Genomic DNA, 17,667 nt, shown 5'->3' on the forward strand with positions numbered 1-17,667 from the left:
AAATGAACAGCACATTTTTTCTTGTCCAAACTTGCATGTTTCCGGCTTTCGATCAGCCTTCGATTGTATTCCGCCATCGCGGCGTTTTTTTTCACCATCGATATCAATCTTCTCTTATGTAAATCTGTAAGATTAGTGGCGCCTTCAACAGGGTGTGACGAAGAACGAGTCTTTTTGAAAAGCGGAAATTTAAACAAGAAACGGCTGAGGGGGGCAATATTTCAAAGTCTCCCACATTGTCAGGACCTGTGTACGGATAAAGGGTATCGATGATCTGTCATAGGTCGTCCCTCGGACTTGATCCTACGGTCAACCTTCGACAAATCATCAAACGGGACACGGATAGAACTTGGTAATTGGAGTGAGGGATCGATTTCTGATGTATTGTTTGATTGGATGGTTTAACAGGAGAGGAGTCAGACTGAAACGGTTTTGTTGCATGATTCTGGAATTGTGCCAGAAAAGTCCACAGCAGAACGAACGGGATTACTAAAGTGTAATTGGACACGGTACAATGTATTATCATAGTTCTACCGAGAGTAGTTCTTCTAAAGATCAGCCACGCGTTTATCACTGGATTATAAGTGTCGCGTTTTGACACTCATTACTTGTACATGTATCTGGTAACTAGTGCAAATATTAGGGGAACCACTTTCCACTAGTTTTGAAATTATGTAAGTGGTAGCGAGCTATTATCTTGTTTAGCTGATAGCTCATTTATGAAATTTGGAATAATTACATATATATATATTGTAGAGAATTGAGACAATAGAATTGAGGCAACTATATATACAAAAGCTCTTTGCATATACCAAGATGGTAAACTTTAACATTTAATCGAATAGAATTAAATTGAATGTACTTATTAACATTCACATCTGAAAATCAAGAGGTATTGTGTTTCATTGTTTTCCTATCGCCACCTTTCCTTAGTTTCCTTTAACATTCCTTCCTTTTATGGTAAATGAAAGACATTGCATGTCTAATGGATTTTAACAAGGTGGAGCCATAAAAATCACATGACATCATAGAAGCGCCACCATGCGAGACTAGTCGAATTTACAGCTTTCACACACGTTGATTCTTGCATTAGGGTATTCAGCTTCTTTCAATACTGCGCTCAGCCAGTAGTTACTAAGGCACAAATCACCAATGAAATATATCCTGTTGTGATACTGATGATGCCCAAATGATATAGATTACGAAAGATAAAGAAAAAATAAAAACAAATATGAAATCAAGTGGCCTCTGCAAACCAAGGCAGAAACCAACCTTCTAAAAATACATAATTGGCTGAAATATAGCAACAAATAAAAACGAAAAATTTTACAAGGAACTTTGAGAGAGACCGAATCAACTGATAGTTCGGACTTTTGTATGCCCGTGAAATGAATGCGTAAAGTGAGCATCAGTCAGGCACCGAATGTTGCTGGACGATTTTTACAGCGCGTGTTCCGCTGGCGGGTTACATTGACCAGTTAGTGTCCCCGACTGCGTGGCACCACAAAGGCCATTGAGGTGTTACACGGGCAGGTGCACGGTGAACAAATGTTCTTACTTCGGGGGTAACCAGTACAGGTCTGTGTGCCGTAATCACTGGACATCACCTAAGAATGATGACTCTTTGGTCTCATCTTTCATCTTTACTTCTTTCTTCACGATTCTGTGCGAATAGCTCTTTGGTGATGGAGAAGAAAATATTCTGCATTTGCCTGTTCTGTTTTCAAAACACATGGCAGTATATGTAGAACGTTTGGGGCATAAAAGAGTACGAACTTATATGAAAATGCTCGGTATAGTGGACTTTATTGTCAGAGCATAAAATACGACCTGCATATATAATATGCCATGTTCCAATACCTGGTTCTTAAGAGTAATCTTAGCACCACGTTACATATGTCATAAATCACGTGTTAGTGGCGTTCAGTGTGGTGGATACAATAAAATAGCTGTAAGTGCTCGAGTACACATGGTAATTACCAACTCTCAAGTCGCCTGACAGCAGACGCCCCATGGGGCTGCTCCTGGACTGTAGCATTCGATAAAGCATAGCCATAAATAAATTGATGTTCAGCTATATCCATGGGTGAAGAAATGCTTTTAAAACGGAGGCTGTAGGCCTGTACGTGGCCGACCTGCAGGGTCCCGCCTGCCCCAGTGGGTAAGGTAACCGATAGTGATGCTGTGCCCATGCTTATCTTTGGTGAAGTTAACGACGTTGAGATGAGGATGAGCTGTGCTTCTACTTGTCTGTGGAGAAAAAAACAGAGTACAAATTACTGCTTCTTCACTCCTCCTTGAAGAGTCATTTGAGAAGCTGTAAAGTGGAGATCGTGATGAAGCCGTAGCTTGTGCGGAGTCGGGGATGTTAATTTTATTTTCATTTCGGCCGTATTCTCTGGGGGGACGGAGCTTAATGGTGCCCGCTGTCCCACCGTGGCGTTTAGTTGCAGGGGCGGTGTGATTTACAAGGAACGACATGCAAAAATCCCCAGGAGATGCTGGATCAGGGCTGAGTGGTCTCGGTCTTTCATCACTCCAAATTAGACCAGTGCAACAGAGATACGCCTGAATTTACCCATTACCCGGGACACACAAGTCATGACGTCACTCGCGCGTTTCCATAGCAACAGATGCTTGAGCCACTCTCTGGAGGTGTGAGATATTGACCCGCAGCGGGGGAACAGGAGAGTGAGCGGGGGCGGAGCGCTGCTCTACCGCTGATGACACTTCCACTCCGCAGGTCTCGCAACTGCAGATGAGGTGCTTTAGACGGGGCGAACAGCGACGAGGATGATCTTTAATGCGCCTCCATATTTCAGTCCCACGACGAACGGCCTCTGAATCACCGGGCCGGCGTTATTCATATCCCGACCTTCTCCACAAAATCTTCCGCTCAAGCGGTATCACCTCCAGACCGATCGCTTCAAAGTCTGTGGATTCCAACGAGGAGCAATGGACCTTTTATGGCAAAATGCCTCACGGGTGGGTTCTCCGTGCATCGAACCGAAATCCCCATAATTTACACAGCCCCGTTTGTTTTCATGTCTGATATTTTATCTTTCGATCGCAACAGCTCCCGAGGATATACAATAAATAGTTTTGGCGATCAGGCAGGAACAGTTGCCGATGCGTTGTGTGATGAGCGTTGGGAGGGAGGGGGCGTTCTACGCGTAATGCGCAACCGTATGGATTTTTCCTTAAACAATGTACATTTTCCAAGAATATCGTTTTTATCAGCGCCTGTCGTAGCTCTTGATGGATCACCCATATAATGTTTACGACAGAGAATCATATAGAATTTTCTCTTCACAGCGTGGCTGTTACTTCTCTCAGCTATTATTTATACCAGTCACGTTACTTCATGGGCACGACAGGAATAGTCTGACACCCCCTCGTGATGACGTGTCACCGGCCGGAGAATCATGGGAGCAGGGTGGATTGTCAGGACGTAAATATCGATTAATCCAAGGTTTTTACCCGTTTATTTCTCGTTTCATCGACTGTCACTTCTATTCAAAACGACAATATTCAGGATGTTTTGCAGTCGATATACGTGAGGGATAACATGCTTTCCGCGTTTTCAGTCCTTTTCAGAAAATGTCGAAAAAAAATCTGTTGCTTGTAAAAAATCTGCGATAAGATTCTATAAGGTTATAGGGCGAGAACAATGTTACATTTGTCGCATATCTAATATTTTTCGACTTAAGTCAAACGAACCGTTCATATACAGTAATATGAACGTGACTGTTGAACTATTGACTGAGAACTCGAACCATGTGCTATCAACTCTGGTGCACATCAATAGCACACATTGTACGAGATTCCTAACATGAGGAAGCCTGGCTACTTTGTCTAGAATCATGGTGAGAGTTAGTCCTAGTTGTCGTGGCTATATAAAAACGACAAGGGTTGACGTTACCATTACATATCTATAGACATGGCTAGAATCATCTGATGTTACCTTTGTTTTCTTTTTTGACGTGTCTGTTTGTTTGCCTGCTTTCGTTAGTAGGAAAAATAAAAAAATAAATAAAAAAAATAAAAATAAAAAATTTAAAAAAAAAGATTAAATAAAATTTTAAAAAAAATTTAAAAAATAGAAAAATTGAAAAAAAAATAAAAAAAATAAGATAAATAGTTAAAAATAGTAGGAATCCGTAGATGGCAGATATACCCTCTCTCCAGATTGGACCCTCTCTCCGTAGCTAACTCCCTTTATTTGCCGATTCCTACTATTTTTCCAGCCATCTCGCGGAGCCTGGTAGAGGCTATGCTTTCGTGTCCGTAGTTATTTGAATGCAATAGAGTGACAGGAAGCGAAGGTCGATTTGTAGGACAGGATGGTCCTCCACAAGTAGCCTCCTTTGCAGGCTTTCTGGTCGGCGCCGGCGTTTATTTTCGAGGGGGGGGGGCGCTGACTCGTAATTGTCAACATATCGGGGCCAGGTTCTCTTGCTGGGGAAATCGTAATTGCCGAAGAGCAACAGACCCTGACCCAGTATGTTGAACATCAGAAAGCCTGCAAACGAGCCCCCCCGCAGGCTGTTTTTTCCATGCTAGCCACGTTAAGTTTACTGACAGGAAAAAGGTTCAAGAAATTTATAATTATAATGAATAAAAGAAGAAGTTCACAAAAACTATAAACAATGAATATTTCACGGAGGTATGTGATCTCCAATCTCTTGTTTTTTTTTGTTTTTAATCAAACAACTGAAGAATACACAGGACACAGAGGTGACGTACTCTAGCAGGGGCTAATATCAAACATCACCTCTGAAAATAGAAATTACACCTGACATAGACAAATACAATAACAACAAGTAACAGCATTATCTTGTTGTATTTATAGATATCACGACGTGACCAAGAGAATGATTTTGACAGGAATAGTCAACAGCAATACGCATAGACGGCCACTGAATTAAATATGTAGGAAATAGCATCATTGGATCAAAGGAGGACACTGGTTCAAGGAAAAGATGACATGTGGGGAGTACTACGACAGCGGGCGCGAGGAATTTACCCGGTGGACAACTCTTATTACGAAAGTAGTTTGGCGTGGCGTGTATGAATAACATTCGACGGCTAGCATGTAGCGCAATAAAAGTAGATAAGGCAACAAAAAACATGGAACGAAGGGGGAGGGGCTAATTTGGTTCAAAAAGCCGTGTACGGTGTACATGTCTTACAACTATCACAGACGCATGCGCACTACTGAAAATTCTTATCAAAGTACAATCCACTCCATGGTAAACTCAGCCAGGCGACATTGCACATATCACTGGTCTGGAAAACATGCCTCAAGGTTCAGAGAAAGTGGGCATTCATACTGCCACCGGCATAAACTTTTAACATCATTGTAACGTAGATATCGCAGCCCTACAGGCAAGGACTGTTAAGATAATATCCTTGCTATAAACCATTGCTCCCCAGCTATACGTCTTGGCGTCACTGTTGCCAGGAGGGTAAGATTAGAACCGTTGATAACTTTATTCCCTTTTGTAGTGAAACAGAATCTACTGATGTCGTTACCATGTTGCGGGAGTTTGTGGATCGGCAGTGCTTTCTTTCATGCGATTAAGCAGGCGGTGCACCTGGGACTGTACAAATGTAACAGTTAACTATTAACCGACATGAACTATGGAGGTATAATTTTTGGCCTGTCTGTCTGTCTGTATTTGTGTGCGTGTTTCAGCATTTTGTGATCAATATAACCCAAGAACCTCTGCATGGATTGCAATGGTATTTGGTATGTGGGTAGGTCTTATTAAGACGAGGGTCAAGGTTGATTTTGGGACCCCTGGTATGTAACCTTGGTACTTCAGCAGAACTTACGGTTTATGAATATTTTGTCCTGGACCTGCTATGGTCTTGATTTTTTTTAGTCGCAGATAGCTTTTGATGTAAGAAATGAATGTCGAGGTTGGGGACATTATCGTATAATATTGAACCCCGTTTATGCTCATGCCGTGTTTTGTAATACTGTGGGGGAAAACACAATACTTAACCAGTAATTCCTCTATGTATAGACTATTGTCAATTATGTCATCTGTAATTGTGTCTATGTCCAAAACAAGGTCTATACGTCACAAAACGAACCGTTTCTAAAAGTCCTTCTGGTTAACTTGAGCAAGACATCGTTGTATAACAGATAGGCAACGGAAAACATAGTGGTCAGTGGAGTCCTGTGTTTTGGCACAACCATGAAGCACAATAAATAGATTTATTTCCGGACATCTCCGCAACCCAGCCGTGTTATTACTTTGCTTGTCCGTCGACTTGTTGGCGGACCATTTGTACTATAAATACACGAAAATGCTCTACTCTTTAAAATGAACCCCAAACCGCAAACCACTTGCAGACATTACAGTATACATCACCATTGAAGTTGTAGAGAAGTTCAGATGACGTATTGCTCAATGAAATGACCATGGGGAAGGTAGGATCGTACCAAAATCCAATTGAATTCAACATTATATTACACACTAGGAAAAATGTGAAACTATACTCCAAACCATATCAAACGTTAACATGCGCTAATTCAGTTTTCATCTATATAGCCACATTTTCAAGACTAACAATACAACAACGATTTGCTAACGATCTTAACTTATCTTGAAACGTGGCGGCTTCTCGCACCAGTAACTCTCGTTTTATTTGTAATAGTGTTGTTCAAAGTTGTGTGACATTTATATGGAAATTTTATCATACATAAGTGTATACATATATATATATTTATATATTATTCTATTCATATAGAATACTTCATACGTTTATGATAGTAGATAATGCATCATTGTATCTTTTACAATTAACACTAAACGTCAATCTGATTGTCAGAATGAATCTTGATTGTTGTTTTTTACGTTTGCTAAAGGCTCCTCAAATTTTGAAAGGAATGAAAAAAAATCAACGTTAATTTTCAAAAAGTGATGGCTCTATTATATCATTGTACTTTTTTTACTTTGGCTTATCTCCAAAGTTGCTGACGTACGCTTTAATCCGCCTTTCTTAAGCAAGTTATTCTAATTTTTCTAATATAACCTCATGAAGAAATAATTATTCCTGCCTGCTGTCCTCTTCAGTTAGTGTACCCAATCTGATTAAATAATAGATACAACTTAGCAAGTTTATTTTTCAATAGACACACTGTGTATGCTATTAGCGGTGAAGTACTGTAAATTTCTAAACAATCGTGGTGACCTCCCCACCGCGAATTCATGTCACCGCGCATGTCTTTCCATTGTATGACTGCTGTACTACAGAATCGTTTCATCCACAAATTTCAAACACCGCGAAAACCTCATTTTCCCTTCTACCGCGAAATCATAAATCCACCGCGAAAGTAAACGATTTTACAGCGCATTATCCCCGAAGTACGTGTAAACAATCCGAAGTCGAGGTGCGCCCGCAGACCATCTAAACCACGTTCGGGATTATCACTCTAGAAGAATCAACACCGATCGTACCCTAGCTGTGTGAACACTACGGGAAGTTGGAAACTACTTACAGCTAATAGCCTAATGTAGATAGAAAGGGGATAAAATGCAGATCAACCATGCACTTATGAAATGATCGATTGAAACAAACTAATCTGCTGTTTTTCCCCATGAACACGAAAAGGATCTTGAAAGGACTTTCCTCCCTGAGTACGGCATATCTACTTGCAGACTTCCTACACCTGTTTAGATATATATCACCCATAACCGTCTGTCCTAAGCCTAATTTTACAAAACAAACATACTGAATCTTATGAATAAACTGTGGGTCCAACTAAGGAGGAAAATACATACCACCCAGTTTAGACAGTCCTGGGCCTCAATCAGAACAAACGCACACAGTTCAACTTGACATGGTGCTCTGCACAGATGTCATGCATGTTCCGTCGCCACGGGTGCTCCCTCCTAGTAAGCCGTGTGCCTGAAAAGTGCCTGTATTGATTCCATTACCACAATCTAGCAGGTGTCATTCGGGAGAGCCACCGCGCATGCACAGGCACAGTAAAGCCACACCCCTCTCCGCAATAATCTGGAGGAAATTGTCGATTGCTACAATGACTACCTATATCCGCAGGGAGGCGGTGATACCCGTGCTCCGTAGCTAGGCGCCTCGCTGGATTCTACCTCCGGGTCCTTCTTTACACGGAGACCTTTCCTCGGGTCTTCTCCGCTAGCCTGTTTTGCACGCAAGTCTTTCTGACACCCCGTTTCTTTCACACGTAGTCTTCCACCGTGCTGCATGCCGGTACTTTTCTTCCGTGCATCATTCTTGAAGGACCCCGAGCTCTTTCCTTCGCGAGGTTTGGGGTAAATCTTGGTGCGCACGATCCATCCTCCTTCTGACGCTGGGCTGATCTTCGATGTGAGGTGGGTGCTTTGGAGAAGGAGGGAGAGTTGCTAGAATTCGGGCATTCCTGTCAGGGAGTGTTGTTTGAGTGTTGATCGCCGTGATAGCATGATATAAGTGTATGTCTGATGCGTACGACCACGACCTATTAGTACGTAATATACGTAATCACGGCGATAAGGGAATATTAAGGTACACGCTTATGTATAGATGACGACGCAAGGTGCAATGAAACATTGATATCTGAGAAGGATTTTGAGCGATTCTGTTGTACGTTTTCTGTTTCGTCCGCCTTTATGATGGCGACGAAAACGTCTAAAGGTGACATGATAATGATTTTCAACACTCGAACTGCGTGCGATGTGTTCCGTAATTCCCATAGGGGCGCGTTTAGAGGAGAAACGGCGAACGGCATCTCCCAGATTGTGTGCAAATTGTTGCACCTGTACGTACTCGTGCAACCATTGTGTATCAAAGGGTAGGTTATCTGTGGTCTCCGTTCGAATATTGACTTTATCAATTTGTAATCAATTAAAGATTTATGGCGACGTGTGCCAATCCCGAGCTCTTGATAGGCTGGCCTCCTGACACCTGTAAGCACGTATCAGCAATGGGGAGGCCCCATTCTTATTGGTATCCAATACTAGTAAGAGAACTCGAAATAATCCTAGGTTAGTCTGCTGTACTCAAGATACAGAGATGTCTTTTGTTTGCGGTAGATAATGGGGATTATATCGATTAGGAAGACATTCCGTTTTCATTTTTCCGTGCGAGTTCCTAGAATCGCCATTACCACAGCCCAACCCGTCACCCTGCTCGCGCGGCCCCCTCCTCAGAACCTGAAGGAAACAAGGTAGCAACGGTTGCTATGCCGTGACGCAAACGCAGAGGCTGCCCACAGCTCCATCAATCCTCACGCCGACATTAAAGCCAACCGGGAGTGAATCTTAGTTCGTACGTTACCTAGTATGCGCATACAAAGCACAAACGTCCGGTTATGTGCAGCGTCAAGTGCCATTAAAGCTTCGTTTGTTTGCATGTTTCAGTGGCCAGATTGACAGAGGCTTTTTTTGCGCGCACCAGTATAAAAACTGCACCACAACGTTTGGCTGACGCACAATATGGATGGGAATATCTCTCCACTACATCGGTTATCGAAATTTAAGCAATTAGGGCGGGCCAATATATCTGAGGGATGGAGCTGTTGCGATTTAGTCCCAGGGGATTTGGAATCCCGGGCAGGGTTATCAACTATTTCTTGCTATCACGCATAGACGTAGAGATTCGGGGCCCACTTGGGGTCGTAGCCTAGGGGCGCAGCGGACCTACGCAGTCAATACACCGCTTAATGCGATTCAAACCTACGGAAACCCTCGATATACAGACTATACCTGCTAACTAACAAGCCAAACCTAAACACTGCTGAAGGTAATGTCAAAATTAAAAAATGAGGTTTTAAGTCTGATGCCAAGAAAAAGTTTAAAATATCCAATGCGCCCTTTCTTCATCCTACCATTGGGAATGGGTCAATAGCGTTAGTTCTGATAAAGCATTATAATCGTGCTGTTACTTAGACCACCACTAGGTAATTGTTTAAATAGAAAAATATGCAGGGAAAAGACAGTGGAAGTTACTTTTCTACATAAAAGCAAAAAGCCATGTATATCCGTGGTATTAGTACCATCAAAAATTAGTTTTTTTCTGGGTAAAACGCTTATCTCGCAAAAATATTGCCTTTGAATTAGCGAGTGGTATGATACTGGAAATCAATGCCCACAGTTTGCCATCGTACCGATATAACCTGGGACTGCAGCAACAGGAAAATCATGCAAGTCAAATAACACGAGCTCTATTTGCATATCTTAATCCAGAAAATATTACACCAACTTACAATGCACGCAAACTAAATATTGCAATGCATACAAATTGAAAGAAATATATAGAAAGTCGCTCTTTCGAACAGCGGAAAAAAATAATGGGGCGCCGCCGAGACGCTACGTTTGGCAGTCTGACGATGTGAGGGGAAGTGATGTAAACCCGTTTGTTCAAACCGGCTGTCGCCCTCCCACTCACTGGAAAAACATATCCGAGGAGGTTGACAGCATAAAAATAGCATCTTTATGTCTCATTTGCATGTGTTGATGAACTACTCTAGATGGCACAATAAAGACCACCAGAATACCCGATATCTGATATCACCCTACCCGTCAAGCTGATACGCGGACAAAATTATGTACCCGGCTGGAACTATACGCTTAAAATTCTATTGGGGACGTAACATCGCACCTTTCAGTGGAAACACCGTCTTGTTATTTTACCGGTGGAATCTTTAGACACAAAGGTTGTTTATTAAACAATATGTTAATGATATCGAGTGGGCATTGCCGGCCAATCCTGCCTGGTAATCCGTTTGTTGCACCTTGCGTTTGACATCATCATAGGCGGGTGGGGAGAATCGCGGTTTCAATCGGGGGCCGGGCGGGCTTTGTCATCGACCATTTACATAGCGTACGTGCCGTATGGACAAATTAGCTTGAATTCTCCCACAAATATCCCAGATAATTCTACAGGTGAACAAGAATTCTTACTTATATGCTGCAATGTGTGTATTTCTCGTGGTCCCAGCACTGATCCTATATTCTCCGTTTTATTAGAGATGCATGGCTGGAGAATATTCTTAATTATCTATCATGGCGATGGGAAGCGGTATTATTTGCTGTCAACCTGATGGTGGAGAGCCGAGGCCGACCACAACAGTACTGACCGTCGGATATCAGGTTACCCGGCTATAAGGGGAGACAGTTTAAACACAAACAGCGTCATTAGGAACGAGGGAAGGCGAGGATGCAACCGTGCGCTGTAGCTCCGCGGTGGATGTAGGCGGGGTGCACCTGTGCCGCTATTGCAGCAAGAGAGCCCCCAGCTTCAGCTCATCTACAGCCAACGAGCTCGCTCTGTGTGAACTATGGCGGCCGTAGCAGCATGGCTTCCGTTCGCTCGGGCAGCGGCCATAGGCTGGGTTCCGATCGCGGCGAATCCTATGCCTGCCCCGCCACTGCAAGAAAGACAGAAGGGAGAGGACGAGAAACTGGGAATAAACGTAAGTGGGAGACGCTTTGAAACATGGCGGAATACCCTCGAAAAATACCCTGACACGCTGCTGGGAAGCCCCGAGAGAGATTTCTTCTACGACGACGAAACAAAGGAATACTTTTTCGACCGAGACCCAGATATCTTCCGGCACATCTTGAATTTCTATCGCACCGGTAAGTTGCACTACCCGAAATCGGAATGCATAAGTGCGTACGACGAGGAATTGGCGTTCTTTGGAATTATGCCTGACATCATAGGTGACTGTTGTTATGAGGATTATAAAGATCGCAAGAGAGAAAATGCCGAACGCCTCATGGACGATCAAGTTTCTGAGGCTGGGGATACCGTCCAGCCCATGACCCTACGGGAAAAGATGTGGAGGGCATTCGAGGACCCACACACGAGCACGCTAGCCCTTGTCTTCTACTATGTGACTGGGTTCTTTATTGCTGTGTCAGTGATGGCCAATGTAGTAGAGACCGTCCCCTGCGGTCCCAAACCGGGAAAAACTGAAAATCTTCCATGCGGAGAAAGATACGCACTAGCGTTCTTTTGTCTTGACACGGCTTGTGTTATGATCTTCACCGCGGAATACCTGCTCCGACTGTTTGCAGCGCCAAACCGCTGTCTCTTCATGCGTAGTGTCATGAGCATCATCGATGTGGTGGCCATCCTGCCCTACTACATAGGACTCGGCATCACCGACAACGACGACGTTTCCGGAGCCTTCGTCACCCTCAGAGTCTTCAGAGTCTTTAGAATCTTCAAATTTTCAAGGCACTCGCAGGGCCTCCGGATTTTAGGCTACACACTGAAAAGCTGTGCAAGTGAGCTGGGCTTCTTGCTCTTCTCACTCACCATGGCAATCATCATATTTGCTACAGTCATGTTCTATGCCGAGAAAAACGTAGCAAGTACGAAATTCACCAGTATACCTGCGGCGTTCTGGTACACCATTGTCACAATGACCACGCTAGGGTAAGTAAACACACACACGGTGGACATGTTACCATACTGTACACTAAGACGTAGGCGGTGACAGGTGCAAGGAGCCGTTAAGCCGTCCAAATATGGCGGCGAGATGTGGGGTGCCCTGTCGGGAGGGTGTTTAGTACCAGCAATCGCTCTTACACGACTTCAGCAGGTCGATTCTAATGGCCCCTTTATTTGATGGCTTCGCAAAAGCATATCCCTGGCCCAAGCAAGCGTGCAAGGTTATATCACTACCACGCTGTGACCCCCGTGCTATGATTTACGCCAGCGATTATAACACGTTTATTTGCAGATTCTGTCAAGGTCCTTTCTATTCTTTTCGCCCCAATTGCTGCCAATGGGGAAAATTATTTTCCTTTTGCCAACGAACAACACGACACGGTTGAATGGAGCATTGAATGCATGTCTGAAAGAGCTGAAAACAAGATTGCCAGGGTACTGATTGCGTGATGGGGAGGGGGGCGTCACTACAGACGTTTATCCTGCAAAACATATGGTCGAGATGGACCTGACATTTTCAAATGTTAGACATTACATCAACACAATGTATCGTGCATGTTCTAACCTTTATCTGACTTTAACATCAGCTATTTTACAATTTATCTGCTCGGTGTCAAGTGCACCGAATGTCAATAGTATTAAGACACCTGTTAGAACGCTTGTCTCAGTTACATGGCCCTTGAATAACAATATAATTCCGACAGCACAATACGACACTTACACGTTGCATGTGACATGATAATTCATTTGGAAAACACGAGATTTCCTCGCCATTTTGCCTTTATTTAACAGTTGGTCAGGCAGGTCCTTCTTTCAAGTGAAATGTGACTTTCCTTTTAGATGCGTCACAGCAAAAATATGTGCTGTGATTGTAGAAGTATGTCTTTCCTAGGATAAGACGTACCTGTGAAGTGGTCGGATTTGAAAGCTTTTGTAAAGTGTTTTCCCTGAGGGATCCTGACATCGTTACCAATATTGATATGGAAATCCCTGTTAAAGCACCGTATTTTGTAAAGAATGTACAAAGTGTACATAGAAAAAAGAAGATAATTCCTCTCCCTTGAGACGCCTCGACGCCAGCGGCGTTTTGGTGAGAAGATCATTTCAGGAGACAATGTATATCGGAGCCGCTGTCGAGGGGGATATTTCTCTAAATCGCTAGTCAGTCGCAGGTTTTATTCCAAACGAAGTGAGGCCTATCCATAGCTTGACAATGGGACGAGTAGTCTTTGTTAATTTCTTTTGCAGTTCCTTCCACCGATCTGTTGCTAATTACCATCACTTCTATAGGCCTGTAACGTACTGTAAACAGAGGCGATGTCTAGGTAGAATTCCAACATACACCGTTATCAATATTGAATAAGGCACAACCAGGGATTCAGGTGGGCCCCCATTCGGGGAGAAAACACTTCCCGTTGACTAATTCCACTCAATGCAGCCGCACCGAATGCTGCGACGATCAATTCCTCCGCTTTGCGATAAGCGGCTTAAGTGCGTGTCTTCTTTCTTCTCTACCTGCGGCAGATCTCCCTGCCTCCACTTTGCCGGCAGACCGCCTGAAGAGGCATTGAGAGCACTCTCAAAGCACGCGCCTTTTCAGATGTGACGAGCCCCTAAGTTGATGTAGAAGCTTTGATAGTCCTATCTCAGATGGCAGCCCAACATACACTGCTAGGGTTTTTCCAAATCTATGTGCCGCTGAGGTGGATTCCGAATCTATGGGATCTCGTAAGGGCCTTGATATTGTTGTTAGAAATATGTAGATATCACTCGAATGCAACAGCGACATTACTTATATTACAAAATTGCAATATGATGCAGGATGAGTAGACTGTTTCCCAGGAAAACGTCTCAAGAGCATATTCAGACGATCCAGTGAAAGATTGCTAAAAGGGGGCGTGGTCTGTTTACATGATGACATGACGTGAGTTGGGAGGTCTACATAGTTGGATGTAGACATTTAATAGTGGCATTTTCCATTAGGATCTTGCATTGTCACGCAGGCATTCTTACATAACGCACATTATTCCATGTCTACAGTGCCGGCAAATAGCCAAGAGCACTAGCGATGTCGGGACACTATGTCAGGATTATTACGGAAATGCATCATGATTAATAATTGCACATCTGGGATTTTTATCACAGCATAATAGTTCTCTTAATGTAGGGAGTCATCGTGGTGATTCCCTTAATTAATAACCTGACTGTAATTTCTAATTTTAAGATAGTGTCTGCATCATGAAGGCAAGGGGATACCAACTGTTGAAGCTCGACTGGCAAATATAGTAACCGCAATAGATGCCATGTCGTTACGCAGGCTTGTGTTGTGAGCGACAGCGTTGTGCTGTTACCAATCTGATGTTACCACGGCGGATGCCGCAATGTGGGATTGTGACAGAGGTCAATTTTTGTGTACTCAGCGCAATGTGCTCGTAAGTACGTCGAATGCTTTTCAGCGGCTGCTGGGGGGTCAGGGTCACATGCTATCCATTCTTGCAATGGTGACACGGGACAGGGCAGGATCCAGGCCATCTGCTGTGTCTTACGTCGTTGTGAATGCATCAAATAACTTTTTCACAGTCCGAGAATGTGTACATGTAGGTTAAAAGGTTTATAACAACGTCCCGAAAAGTGAAGGGGGAAATGTTTAGGGATTATTTCAAGTCTACATTATTTTAACTTTGTTTTAATTTTTGGATAACAAACAGCTGAGATAATAGGACCTGTAGATCAGGCATTAACTATAGGGTATCTACGTTAGGTATCTATAGTAAGTATTTTCTAATTGGCCTATACCTTGGAGGCAATGTGGGAGGGAGATTCTGCATTTAGTCTCGACAGCAGGAGGTTTGATAAACTTTATTGACCTGTGAATATGATACCACAGCGAGTCTAGGCTGTAGCCGTGTGCCGCCCCTCTCTTGTTTCCTATTCCGAGCCCTTCAGACATATTTTGAATACCAGCCGTACGTCACTATGCTCGGGCAGACCATGATGTCAGAGGGGGCTATGTCCGTTGTCAATGTAGGTCAGGAGTTTGGAAGTCCTGACGCATTTCGTAAATAGCACATCTGATGACCGGGGATCTACGGTGGGAGCTTGTTTCCCCATGCAGGTCAGGGATGCCTGCTTGCACCCTCTTATGCAAACACCATGGCACCCCCCATTTCTCATCAACAAGGGACAACATTTCTGCCGTCACATCGGCATGGTGTATCCATATCGTCTAATTTAAGAACAGGAATTCTAGTCCTTGTGTATGGGGCAATAAAATAAAAGGGAAGGATAGAGCAAAGCTGACTTCTAGAAGTGTGTTTTTTCTCAAAAGAATGGTCGGTCTCTATTGCCTCACCTTTCGCAGCAGGTGACCCACATTGGTCTGTAAACACGGCATTCAGAATTAACCATGGCTTTGTTTATTATGTCGCGGTTCGCACGGTTAAAAAAAAAGATCGACCAAAGCAACCTGTAGCGCTGTAGTTTTCCCTCCGATTCCGGCGAACAGGGTTTCCAGACAACCAACCACAGAATACAATGCTGTTTGTTGTCGCCTGGGGAGGTTCTGAGAGGGGTTACATGGGGTCAACTGCCGACAATATGTAACATTTTGCAGGTGCATCGGCGGGTGTGCAAACAGGTTTCCCCCGTTCCCAGTGGGGAGCTCGTCCGGACAAAAGACCGAACGGTCCCGCCGGGAAAGCCTAGCCCGTGACATTTCTGAAGTACGACTGGCTTTCACAGCGAAGACAGGACCATTCTTTTGCATGGTCATCAGATGTTTTTTTTGACAGACGGGACTTATTATTATCATTACAGTTGTCGTCTATCGGCTGATAAATTAAAGGTCGATTGATTATGCCTGTTATGCAAGAGGGAGAAATTAGTTCATTCTGTTGCATTTTAGCGGCTTTTGCGAGTATCAGGAGCTTAAAATAGGTAAAATTCTGTTAAGAAAAACCTTGCCGTATAAAAGAAATGCAGGAAATTTTGGATCACATTCCGACCCGCTAATTATGGTGTAACCTACAGCTCGTAAAACAAACGCTCGCACTCAGCATGTATACAGAACTCTCACAACGGGAACATTGAAAACTGACGCCGGGACGCATTGTGCTCACGACAGGGCCTAATAAATGATTCATACAGATAATAGATGAACCTAGCTTGTCGCACAGAATCCTTGCACGAACCACCCTGGGATGTTTTATCCGATTGAGGACCATTAATATTTCCCGGTATCAACATTGTTCCAATTTAGACATCGCCTTCTTCTATAGTTAATAGTTTCTGGTGCTCGATACGTTTAAGTCTAAAGTAAGAGTAAATTCATAATATTCAAAGATGCTCTCAACGGCGCATATCTAAAGGAAGGGCGTTTGATCGACAAGTCTTTCCGCGGAAACGTGGCTATCTATTTAATATTTTTAGACACATTTCCCACTGTCATATGTGTAATATGATCACGGACAGGGGCGCACCACCGGCACCCGCCATGTTTAATGATGAATGATGAAGGCAAATGAACAGAAAAATGTGCTGAAAATTCATTTAACACTCACATGGTTATGAATAATCGAAAAGGTACATGTACGCAGGCATGCGATGTAAAACGAATCATTTCAAGGCTATTATACATTCGACGATGCTACATACAAAAGATAATTTAATCACTTTCTTGTTTGATCGTTTTAACGAATTTGTTTTTTTTTGGGTGACAGTGGTAGGTTTAAAATCGCCAATGAGAAAAAAAAAACGGAGAAAGTGTCCAATCTATTCCGGGCTCTATTCGTTCTAGAATCATACGGCCGACATCGATATTAGAAGTGCACAACGCATGGGTATCGTTTTGCATTTTCACCACGTTCCTAACATCACCGTCCGACCGAGCCAACGCCCACCAAACGGAAAATCAATAGAATATCAAAGTTGGAACTGTCGCCTGAACATGGCCGAAAACGTATTAGTTCGCTGTTGCAGGATTGAACACAATGCTGGCTAAGTCGGCAAAATGTAATCGGAGCCCGTAAGTGTCGGATCAGTCATGTTTGCACACACGCAGTATTTTTGTTACATCACAGAGAAAACAAATTTGCATCGCGACCTGGATCGATCTCTGTGCCTTTCTTAAGACGATCTTTAAATCGAAATAAATCACACATAAACATGTAAGTTTAATTCTGAAGCGGTTTTCTGTGCTGCACGCAGATGAACGCACTATTGTCTGAGCTACCT

The 17,667-nt window shown here is 43.4% G+C and overlaps 1 protein-coding gene across 2 annotated transcripts in view; it reads left to right on the forward strand.

The window, feature by feature from the left end:
* Positions 1-8,014: 8,014 nt before the first annotated feature.
* The window catches only part of LOC136435466 (potassium voltage-gated channel protein Shal-like), a 51,640-nt gene continuing 41,987 nt past the window's right edge, over positions 8,015-17,667 (forward strand). The window contains exons 1-2 of one of the 2 annotated variants that reach the window (XM_066429005.1): positions 8,015-8,369; positions 11,004-12,420. In XM_066429005.1, the coding sequence (XP_066285102.1) occupies positions 11,315-12,420 (1,106 nt within the window). In that variant the 5' untranslated portion in view covers positions 8,015-8,369; positions 11,004-11,314. Of the gene's footprint in view, positions 8,370-10,826; positions 12,421-17,667 lie in introns of those variants that run through there. The other variant, XM_066429006.1, reaches the window with a different exon arrangement.

The sequence above is a fragment of the Branchiostoma lanceolatum genome, chromosome 5, assembly GCF_035083965.1.
Source record: "Branchiostoma lanceolatum isolate klBraLanc5 chromosome 5, klBraLanc5.hap2, whole genome shotgun sequence".
In the NCBI taxonomy this organism is placed as follows: Eukaryota; Metazoa; Chordata; class Leptocardii; order Amphioxiformes; family Branchiostomatidae; genus Branchiostoma; species Branchiostoma lanceolatum.